The 12,198-nt window shown below is 40.8% G+C and overlaps 1 protein-coding gene across 1 annotated transcript in view; it reads right to left on the bottom strand.

Moving 5' to 3' along the window:
- Positions 1-12,198, bottom strand: part of Pde3a (phosphodiesterase 3A) — a 260,721-nt gene that overhangs the window by 33,436 nt on the left and 215,087 nt on the right. The window contains exon 5 of the mRNA XM_051155535.1: positions 7,001-7,125. Within this exon, the coding sequence (XP_051011492.1) occupies positions 7,001-7,125 (125 nt within the window). The remainder of the gene's footprint in view (positions 1-7,000; positions 7,126-12,198) is intronic.

Here is a 12,198-nt window from a genome sequence, read left to right as displayed (position 1 = left end):
TACAAAAAAATTAGTAAAAATAAAGCACACAAGTAAATGTGGAAAAAAAAAAAGAGTTCAGGGATTTCTACCACTCGGTTCTTATTTATTTTGTGTGCATACACATTTCTGTATGCATATGAGTGTATGAAGAGGTGGAGGCAAGTTTGCTCTCTGCTGTCTCCCAGTGGATCTCCACCTTAGCTTTGGATGCAGTCTCTCTCTTATTGAACCCAGAGCTCACCGATTCTCCTGAGCTGGTCATCAGCAAACCCCAGGCACTCTGGGCTCTTTTACTGTTCAGTGGTGGATGGCAGATTTGCCTCAGCCTTGCTTGGCTATTTCCAGGGGAGCTAAGGATTGAACTTAGGTCTTGAGTCCAGCATTCTACTGACTCAGCGGTCTCCTCAGCCCCACACACCCAGCCTTTTTATTTTATTTTATTTTTTAAGAGACCATTAGTTCAAAGCCCTTGGGGAAACTTCTCCATTTCTATCTTGACGCAAATGTGTTTTCTGAGGGCAATTTATGAGAAGACTGATTTTGTTTTAGTAGCTGAGAGCTGATAGTTGTAGAGACATGGCGTTCATTCCTAAATACACACTTTAAAATCCATACAGCCATTAGGGTTCTTGGAACTCTGGGATTAACTAAATTTAGACTAATAAGCAGACTTTAAGGCTCCTGGGATGAACTTTTAAATAAATGTGCAGCAGAGGAGAAGCACTTTGCTTTTATAGAGCTTTCTTCTAAATGTTTTGAACTCTACAAGCCCTGAGTCGCCACACCAAGAGTGAGAAGCAGAGATTTAGGGGCAGAGGGACCATACGACACAAATGTAAAGTTTACTGCAAGTTAAAAAAAGAAATATTAGGGTTGGGATAGCAAGAGGACACACACACTTCCACATAGCAGTGTTCAGCTAGAAGGAGAGATGATGATCAGTGCAGACACAGGCAGAGCTTTCCTTACCCAGCATGCCTCAGTGGGAAGGATGTCAGGTTTCTGAATTTTGTGGACTTAGGAATATTAACAGCAACTTTAGTAGTTGAGCATCTCTAATGCAAGTTTGGAAATCCAACTGAGGCTTCCAGATTAGGGCTGCTCAGTCTGGCTTCACCGAACACACTTTTACTTTAGGAAGGAGGGGAGGGAGATGAGGCTGCCTTCAGGAGGTATTGTACATGAAAAGAATAGATGAAGAAAGAATAAACCCATCCCAACCAAAACTCAAAGGGAAGGGATAAAGTATTGTAGCCATAGAAAAGAAACTTCCCCAGGAAAATTAGAAATAACTTCATTCATAAGTCTGAAAGAAGGAAAGAAGAAAGGAGGAAAGGAAGGGAAGGCGGGAAGGGAGGGAGGGAGGGAAGGGAGGGAAGAAAGAGAGGGAGGGAAGAGAGGGAGGGAAGGCGGGAAGGGAGGGAGGTAGGGAGAGGAGGGAGGGAGGGAGGGGAGGTGGGAGGGAGGAATCCTAAGACTCTTTAAGGGCCACCAATCTGAAGTTTAGAGTGAAGATATCCAATTTTGTGTTACACACACACACACACACACTAGGTGAGCTAAATATGAACGCTTTCTTACATATTTATCTTCATTTTATAGTTGAGTAATCTTAAGAGATTCCAGGAACAAGACACAAATAATGAAATAAAAATCCCTCAATTTAAAATTTTCCTATCCAAAACATTTAAACACCTTGATGGCAGTGAATACACACACACACACACACACACACACACACACACACACACACACACACACACACACACAAATGCATTCATACTTACATACATACAACTTTGGAAAAGTCTGAACTCCTAATTCTTTGTGTGACTGAGCCTTTGTTCCCTTGTCCCTAAGAGCCAGAGAAAACGTGTGTCAAGGCATAGAGGCAACCAGAGAAAGAAGGTGAGAAATACTGCCCAGGTATTCTTTAAGTAAATCCATTTGCTTTGCAGCAGAAAAGTTTCTCATTTTAATTTAATTGAAGAGGAAACAAAAGGAGATTGAAAGATGGCTCAGCAGTTAACAGCCTTGTTTCCTTATATGAGACCCAGGCTCAATTCCCAGCACCCACATCAGGAGGCTCACAAACACCTGTAACTGCAGGTGCAGGGGGTCTGACATTCTTATCTGGCCTTCTCAGGTACCTGCAGATATGTGTGTGTATATACACACAGACACATAAACACATGTATACATTAATACAAATAAAATTCATCTTAAGAAAGAAACCAGCTTTGCTGATAAATGCATGCCTCTGTACTGATAAATGCATGCCTCTGTACTGATGTTTTAGAAGATGTAGCCAAAATTAATAAACACAAAAGGAAAAATATTACCACCATATAAAAATTTTCTCTTAAGTGTAGCTTATAGGTTTAAGTCATCTGGTTTCAATACACTAGAAATCCCACACTTATAAGACCTTGGCAAAGGATCACCACACAGACAGTAACTAGGAATTAGAGGGATTTGGAAGCTGAAGGACATAACAGTGGCTAGCAGCAACAGGATGCTAGCAGCAGCACATTGCCAGTGACTCACACTAGAAGGGCAAGGTTGAAAGGTTAAATCAGGGGCTCTAGAGTTAAGAACACTGGCTGCTCTCCCATCAGACTCAGACTGGTTCCCAGCACCCATGTGGCAGATCTCAATTATCTAAACTCTATTTCCAGGGCCTCCAGTGCCCTTTGCTAGTCTTTGCTGGCACTGCACACATATGGTGCATGTACACACACAGGCAAACACTCATAAGTTAAAATAAATGCAAATGTAAATCATATTTAAATCCCCCATTGATGTGCTTCCATCCAAGGACGTCTGTGTGATCTTATCTGCATTTTTTTTTTTTTTTTTAGCCATTGGTGAAGATTACCTGTTTTAACTCTTTCAAATGGTTGGTGACTGAGAGAGTTGGGAATACACTGTTTACTTGTTTGTGCACAGAACAGATCCATCAGTCTATGCTAGACACGGATCATTCATCTTTGGTGTGCTGACTCCCCTACACCTCACTGCCCAAGGCTCTTATGCTCCTCTTCATACCTCCTGGGATGCCATTTCTTTATCCTCTGTCCACACAAAAGGCTAAATTCATTGAGAAGCAGGTGGCAAAAGGGTCATTACATTACAGTAAACACAGCAAGGAACTTGCTTACTGGGGCAGCAAAAGCACATGACATCAATGCAAGGAAAATGGAGTTTCAAAATTGAGGTGGGGCTTGTATAACACATGTGATACGGCAGGAGAAAGGGACCAACGTGGGCAGCAAGATAGAAGACAGGGGGAAGTGGTGGAGAGTAAAAGAGAAGAAAGGGACACACAATCAAAACTAAGTATGCATGAAAAACCCATGGGGATTCGTGCTTCATGATGATTCAAAAACTACATTACGAGAAGAAAAAGCAAATGAAAACAAAACCAGAAGAACCTAGCTGACCAGGGAGACGTGGAATCTAGTTTCATCCGATTTTCAATAGATTTCTATATTTTGCCAGAATTTTAGTGATTGACTTGAATTCTCTACAGACTGGATATAGATTATGTACAAAGTCCTTATTTCATGGTGACAGCAACCTAAGGGCACCACAACATGAAATGCCTGCAGAATAGTCATGATAGGGAGACACCTTGCCCTTAGAAAGGACAGACTGCCCAGTGGCGTGGTGGTGCACATCTTTAATCCCAGCACTAGGGAGGCAGAGGCAGGTGGATTGCTATGAGTTCAAGGCCAGCCTGGTCTGCAAAGAGAATCCAGGACAGCCAAAGCTACACAGAGATACCCTGTCTCGAAAAACCAAAAAGAAACAAAGAAACAAAGAAAGAAAGGACAGGCTGCCACTCCTGAGACTGACTTCTGTCATCGCCCCTTGGGGTGCGTTAGGTGGATCTTCCTGAGTTGGGTTAGATAGTAAGGCACAGGGAGTAAGATGCAGAGGTGCAATGCTACACCCCCAAATGTGCTGCCATCTCCAGGGTGTGCCCGAGTCACAAGTTTCAGTTAAAAACAGAAAGATTTGCTTTTAAATTATGTGTACGTATGTGTGTCTCTGTGTGTGTGTGTGTGTGCACACATATGTGGCATGTGTGTGGGCAAGTGCTTCTAGAAGACAAAAGAGGTGATTGGATGCTTTGAAGGTAGAGTTCCAGGTGATGGGTAGCCACCTGATATGGGTGCTGGGGACATAATTCCTATCCTACGGAAGAGCAGTGCATGTTAGTAACCGCTGAGCCATCTCTCCAGCTCCTGTAGCTAAATAAAACAATTAATTAAATCATTCATTTGTGTGTGTGTGTGTGTGTGTGTGTGTGTGTGTGATGTGTGCATGTGTTTGTGTGTGCATGTGTTTGTGTGTGCATGTGTTTGTGTGTGTTTGGTGTCTGCCATGGCACACATATGGAGGTCACAGGACAACTTTTGGGAGTTTGCTCTGTTGAGGTCTTCAGGTTTGGTAAAAAATCTGCTGAGCCATCTTGCAGTCCCAATTTTTAGCTTCTTAAATTTAACAGGTTGGTTATTTATATAATTCCTGATGATTTTGTGGTTCTTCTTGCTGTAAGCAGTTTATTGTATATATGTGTAATATTATAAATGCATATGTAAAAGAGAAAAATAATTAAAAAGGAAAAAAAATAATTTATAGTCACTTAGTTGAAGGACCACATAGATCCAGTGTCTTGTACCCAGCCAAGATTAGGACCACATAACCCCAATTCCAGACCACATCAATTTATTGTCCTGATTTTTTTTTTTTTACTCTGAAAACGTGACAAAAGGAAGGGCTGAAGATTAATTCTGAGCCTTGGATAAGTTACTTCACTTTTCTGTCTCTCAGTTTCCTTCTATGAGCTCTTTTGTTTCTCAATAATAACAACATAAAAATGTAACAGAAAAATTCACATTTTTATTTTGTGCTTGTGGGGTGTGTGTGTGTGTGTGTGAGATTTAATTCTGTGGTGTGTGTGTCATATGTGTGTATGAGGTTATGTGTGGTGTGTGTGCTATGATGTGTGTAGATGCAGTGTATTTGCACATATGTGTGTTGAGTTCCTTGTTTATGCAAATGCATGTGGAAACCAGAGGGAGTGTCTATCTGTGTTTGTCTTGAGGCATCTTGGATAGTAAACAGTCTTCACCATCTTTTTTTTTTTTTTTTTTTTTTTTTTTTTTTTTTTTTATTAATTTATTCTTGTTACATCTCAATGTTTATCCCATCCCTTGTATCCTCCCATTCCTCCCCCCCCCCATTTTCCCATTATTCCCCTCCCCTATGACTGTTCCTGAGGGGGATTACGTCCCCCTATATATTCTCATAGGGTATCAAGTCTCTTCTTGGCTACTTGCTGTCCTTCCTCTGAGTGCCACCAGGTCTCCCCCTCCAGGGGACATGGTCAAATGTGAGGCACCAGAGTATGTGAGAAAGTCGTATCACACTCTCCACTCAACTGTGGAGAATATTCTGACCATTGGCTAGATCTGGGAAGGGGTTTAAAGTTTACCTCCTGTATTGTCCTTGGCTGGTGCCTTAGTTTGAGCGGGACCCCTGGGCCCAAATCTGCCTATCATATTGTTCTACTTGTAGATTTCTAGGACCCTCTGGAACCTTTTATTTTGCTGTTCTCCCATGCGTCTCTCATTTAGAGTCCCAATAGGATGCCTTCCCCTCTGTCCCAGTTTCCTGCCTTCAGTCTTCACCATCTTGCACTGCCTTGTTTTAGCATAGCTCAGGTCTATTTCTCAGGTTATTTATGATCTATACAAAGCGTAAGGAACATCTCCAAGCTGAAAAGACCATATTTGTTGGAGAATCAGATTGCCTTTAATGGTTTCTTGCAGGAATAGAATACAAATAAACTTGAACTCTGTAGGGAAAGTGTCTTCCTATACTGAACAGTGGAGATTTTAAGCAGAATGAGTGATGGTTTTAAGAGGTGGGACCAATTGGGAAGTGGGCATCCAGAAAAAAAGGAGAAACCAAAAGTCCTTCCCTATGTACTAGTCCGAATGTTAGGTTTGTCTTTTGAAATATCAGTCAGATGTGGGATGAGGGCACAGCTACTACAGAGGCTGCCAGCAGAGCTTTTAGCAATGTCATGAGGGTGATGACATGGAACTCGGAGTTCACAGCTGTCATGGCAGCCATATTAGCAGGTCCAGTATCACAGTAAAAAAGAGGGTTCTCCTTGAGCCAAAATTCAAATTCTCAAGCTGCTAAAGACAAAAGATTCAGAAATAAAGCAGAGAATAACTGAAAACCTCAAGAAGAATGTCTACAATGCCAAGAAGCAAGCGTTTACTGTACTTCTCAAAGAAGAGGTAAGAAGAACAGACCATGTCCTCACCTGGATTCTGGAAGAAAATTCAGAGACAAATGTAATAAAGTGGTGTGTGTGTGTGTGTGTGTGTGTGTGTGTGTGTGTGTGTGTCTGTGTGTGTCTGTGTGTGTCTGTCTGTCTATCTGTGTCTCTGTCTCTCTGTCTCTCTCTGTCTCTCTTTGTCTCTGTCTGTCTGTCTGTCTGTCTTTCTCTCTCTCTCTATCTGTGTGTGTGTGTGTGTCTGTCTGTCTATCTCTCTCTCTGTGTATGTGTGTGTGTGTGTGTGTGTGTGTGTGTGTACATGCAGTGCCTAAGGAGGCCAGAAGTGGGTGCTGGATCTCCTGGGGTTGGAGTTACAGGTGGTTGATTGACATGAGTGCTGGGAACCAAACTCCTATGCTCTACAGAGCAGCAAACCCTCTTAACCACTGAGTCAACTCTCCAGCATCTAAGAACTTGACCCTTCTGCATTAGCTTCCTAAATGCTGGAATCATAATCGTACTTCATAAAACCCAATTCATGGACCCCAGCATGAACCTGGATTTAGACTAAGTGAGGGGAGTCACCCAATTCCTTCCACTTTCCCAACTTAAAACATATTGTTCTTCATTTTATCATCACAGTTCATTACCACCACCACAACTTTTGTATTAAAAACTAGGGCTGTAGACCCGGAGTACATGGAGACCGTTACTTACCTGGCCTGTTTTGCTTTTTAGCTTTTACATGGTTAGCTGCAGAGACAGCATAGGACGAAGTGAATGATCTGCTCTTGGTGAGAGTCATCAATACTGGGGCAGTCCAAGAATCGGGATTGACAGCACTGCAGGGACAGCACAGAGAGATCACTCAGTTGTTACTGAGCAAATCTTGTAGGCACCCAACCACCACCTCCACAGTAGACACGTCTACCTGAGTGTTTGCTCCCAGGTTGCTGACAGAACCATTGAACTTGCAAATGACAAAATAAGCTAAGTTCAGGCTCTAGTGCAGCCATGCAATCTGTCTGTCTCTTATCAAATATGCAGTCCACAAAGAGCAAAGATGGCTGACCCAACCCATCCAATCTATAAAAATGCAACACACTCTTTTACATGTTAGTTGCATTCTCCAAAGATTTTTAAATGCTATCCTGCAGATTCATTGGCTGTGATACAAGGAGCCTGCTTAGAGGAGCAGAGAGTGATATAATACTTAGTTAGGTGCCTGTTCTTATGCAATATTGTTGGTAAATATCCACTCAACAATTAACGTTTGACCAAGCCACTCAGTGATAATGTCTTGATATAGCACTTATCAAGTAGAACATGAGAAAGAGACCTGCAGCCTGCCATTTTGCTCTGTTGGCAATGTAGCATTGGCTAACAAAAACAAAACAAAACAAAACAAAAACAACAAACAACAAACAAAACAAAACAAAAACCAACCAAACAAAAAACTACTAGCAGCAAGCTAAAGAAGTGACCCAAGGTTTCTACTGGTGACCTCCTGAAAAGGATGTGATAGCCCAGTCACACTCCATTGAAATGCACACACAATGGCATGGCACTAACACACTGACCATATTGATTGGGGGTTATCTAGACAATGCACGTGATGGCCAGCATAGGCTTGGTCATCAAGTTGTTCCCTGTAAACAAATCTGGAATCAATCAATCCATAGAGGACTGGGCCTAGAGAGGATTACAGAAGTCATGGAATGAATGGGACAGGGTTCCTGGAGGCCTTCTAAGACAAAATCTCTCTACACATATTGCTTCAAACCTTACACATGGAAATGGAAACATTATCCACCCTAATTTGGGAAAGAACAGAAGTCAGGAAATTGTGTTGACAACCTTGGATCACTTCCAGTGAAAAGTGCTTGGTCTGTATCTGGTCAGTCCCTGTGCCCTTTATGCAACAGTAAATTTGGTGAAGGTTAAAAGTCTATAATTTGCAATAATAACTTAAATATTTGATTGCTTTCCAATCTTAAAATGAGCAAGATGTGTCTGATCTGTCTGGGTGGCATAATGTATATATTCCTGAAATTTATGGAATTATGGGATCATGGATGTATGGAACTTGTCACATAATATATATAATTAATAGGGAATAATCTGGAGGTGCTCCTGGAGAACAGGGGTTCTGTCTCTCCCAGGAGCCATCAATTGCCAAGAGCTCCTTAGTAAGGGATGGAACTTCATGAGCCCCTCCCCCAGGATATTTCTCTTCAAGAATTTTATTTTAAAAGCTTCCCTTTGCTCTTCTAATAGCAGTTTACTACGTACATAATGAAAGAGGTACTTGAAGGGTGAATGAACTTCAGCAATTGTCAAGAACATTTGAAACCTACAAAATGCTTGTTTTCATCTTTAGCCTTTTACAAATGCTTTAAATTTTGTCAATGAGATAAAAATGTGTATTAAATAGCCAAAGTTTTCCTTGTGGTGTTAGTATCGGTTCATACATTCTGCTTGCCTATGTAACAGCCAAAATTGACTATGAATAAATTATGTAATGCACATCGGTCTATCTTTTCATTTCTTAGACTATTTTATGGTCAATAAATTATTACTCATCTGTATAGACTTTTTGAAGAACTTAACATCATTTAACATGTTTAAAAGATATCTTATTGAGGATCATTCAAATTTCTCCTACTTTTTTTCTTTTACAGCCAATAAAAACATTTAAAAGGGGGCTACAGAGATTGCCCAGTGGTTATGAGCACTGGCTGCTTTTGGCGCAAACATTGGTTTAGTTTCCAGCACCGACATGGCAGCACACAACCATATGTAATAACAGGAGGATTTAATACCCTCATCTGACTTCCAAAAGAACTATACACATGTGGTGTATATATACATGCATGCAGGCAAAACCACTCATAAACATAAAATTAAAAACCTAAAGAAGTATTTTTTTAAAAGCTAAACTCTGTTTATTTTGAAAAGTTTATAAACTCGAATGGAATAAAATTAAGACTAATAAAGTCCTGCCTACATTTACCCCATTTTAACCTGGCATATATTAATTTATTATATTCTATTATTAGTCATACAGCATAAATCAATGTATGCTATTTAAATGCATTATAGTTCAGGGAAACATCTGCATGCAGCCTGGAATGAGCATCAAGGGAGTTGTCAGCTTTGCACTGACCAGTGTTGGCTCACAGGTGCTTACAGCTAAAGAACTGGTAAGAATTTAGATTCTGGAGGGGGAGTGAGCTGTGTGGCCACTCTGAAGCCACAGACGAGAAGGAAGAGCTCAGCCGTCTTCACCTGTTATGTCTACACTGTTCCCTGTACTAACTTCATCTTCAATTCTAAGCTGGGTAGGAGTGTTTTTTCAGGAAGCTTCCAGCTTCCTTTACGTGTGATTTGCCAAGCCCAGGGTCAGTTAAGAGATCAAGGTACAATGACTGAGAGCATGACACATCCTAGCAACGTGTGTCTCTCCAAAGGCTGTTTTTTTTTTTTTAAGAAATAATTTATACTTTTATTACTTAAGATAAGCCATGTTAGTGTTTAATAGACGTATTCTCTTAAGTTTGACCTTGTTCATGCATACATGTTCATTTGTCAGAAATTCTGCTTCATTATTCAGACTCCTATGTAAAACTTGATGGTTTCTTTACTAACTAGAATAAACCATAATTTCTTTGGATGACCTCATAGTATTCTATAATGTACACAGATTATATTTGGAATAAGCAATTCCAAATTAGTATGTGAGTAGTGAAGCTGGTTTTAATTTGAAAAATCTGTTACATGTGCACAGCCCAGGAGGGCCCCCTTCTACATACACTTGGTGTACCTGAGGTTTCCTTTTTATAAACTCTTTTTTTTTATTAATTTATTCTTGTTACATCTCAATGTTTATCCCATCCCTTGTATCCTCCCATTCCTCCCCGCCACATTTTCCCATTATTCCCCTCCCCTATGACTGTGACTGAGGGGGATCACCTCCCCCTATATATTCTCATAGGGTATCAAGTCTCTTCTTGGCTACCTGCTGTCCTTCCTCTGAGTGCCACCAGGTCTCCCCCTCCAGGGGACATGGTCAAATGTGAGGCACCAGAGTACGTGAGAAAGTCATATCTCACTCTCCACTCAACTGTGGAGAATATTCTGACCATTGGCTAGATCTGGGAAGGGGTTTAAAGTTTACCTCCTGTATTGTCCTTGGCTGGTGCCTTAGTTTGAGCGGGACCCCTGGGCCCAAATCTGCCTATCATATTGTTCTACTTGTAGATTTCTAGGACCCTCTGTATCCTTTTATTTTGCTATTCTCCCATGTGTCTCTCATTTAGAGTCCCAATAGGATGCCTTCCCCTCTGTCCCAGTTTCCTGGTAAGTGAAGGCTTGCATGGGACATGCCCCTTGGGCTAGTATGCAGATATAAGTGAGTATATACCATTTGACTCTTTCTGCTTCTGGGTTAACTCACTCATTATGATCATTTCTAGCTCAATCCATTTATCCACAAATTTCGGGAATTCCTTGTGTTTAATAGCTGAGTAGTATTCCATAGTGTATATGTACCACAGTTTCCTTATCCACTCTTCTACTGAGGGACACTTAGGCTGTTTCCATGTTCTGGCTATTATAAATAAGGCTGCTATGAACATGGTTGAGCAAATTTTCTTGTTGTGTGCTGGAGCATCTTCTGGGTATATTCCAAGGAGTGGAATAGCTGGGTCTTGAGGAAGCCCTATTCCCATTTTTCTGAGATAGCACCAGATAGATTTCTAAAGTGGCTGTACTAGTTTGCATTCCCACCAGCAATGAAGGAGTGTTCTTCTCTCCCCACATCCTCGCCAGCATGTGATATCACTTGAGTTTTTGATCTTAGCCATTCTGATGGGTGTAAGATGGAATCTCAGAGTTGTTTTGATTTGCATTTCCCTGATGACTAAGGAGGTTGAGCATTTCTTTAAGTGTTTCTCAGCCATTTGATATTCCTCTGTTGAGAATTCTCTGTTTAGTTCCAAGCCCCATTTCTCAATTGGGTTATTCGGTTTGGTGGTGTTTAATTTCTTGAGTTCTTTATATATTTTGGATATTAGACCTCCAAAGGCTGTTTTAAGAGCATCTATCTCTCCCATCTCGTATACCAATCCAAGCACGCTATAGTCTGTTTTCTAAACCATTCCTCATTGGGTGGATACCAGGGCTTAGGAAAACTAATAGACTCTTGGTAGAGTCGCCTGAGTGGTTCACTTCCTATGACACTCAAAACTATGTTCTTTGTAGCAAATATTATTTAAAGTTTCCAGAAAGTTGTTGTTTACCTGCATCCAACAGGCACAGAAACTGTTGGTATGTCTGTATGTTGTATGTATGTATGTATGTATGTATGTATGTATGTATGTATGCTGAGACACTCATTATGTAGTGTTGGCTGTCCTAAGAATCCCAAAGTTCTTCCTGCTTCTGCTTCCTGAGTGTTGCTTTTTATTTCTGCTTCTAAAATTGTTTGGCTCATTAAGTCCCCAAGGAACTATATTGGAAAAAAATATGGAAAGAAAAAATACAAGTGGAAAAAAGGGAAGAAATTAAAATCCTTTTATTAAACTGATCATCAATTGTAGCAACACTTCTCCTGAGTCAGAAGGATTTCTACTTTTCTTTATGGTCAAAGGTAAAACCATCATATTTAGGGGGGGGGGTACCACAGCCCCTTCCACACACATATTTTTCCTATAAGAAGGTAAGTTCTTGGCAGCATGAAGTTCAGGACTTTATAGTGATGGGACTATTGCACTACTTTCAGACTTTATGCTTGACTTTTTGCATCTTAGTGAAATTAAGGAGCCGCTATGTCAAGGGAAAAATACCTACACACATGAGATCTGTGAACACCATTAGGATAAACAAGATGGGCGGCAAAACTAGTCCATATCTGT

This window comes from Acomys russatus, chromosome 13 (genome assembly GCF_903995435.1).
Source record: "Acomys russatus chromosome 13, mAcoRus1.1, whole genome shotgun sequence".
In the NCBI taxonomy this organism is placed as follows: domain Eukaryota; kingdom Metazoa; phylum Chordata; class Mammalia; order Rodentia; family Muridae; genus Acomys; species Acomys russatus.
The sequence above is the reverse complement of the archived record's forward strand: the minus strand, read 5'-3'. Positions and strand labels throughout refer to the sequence as shown.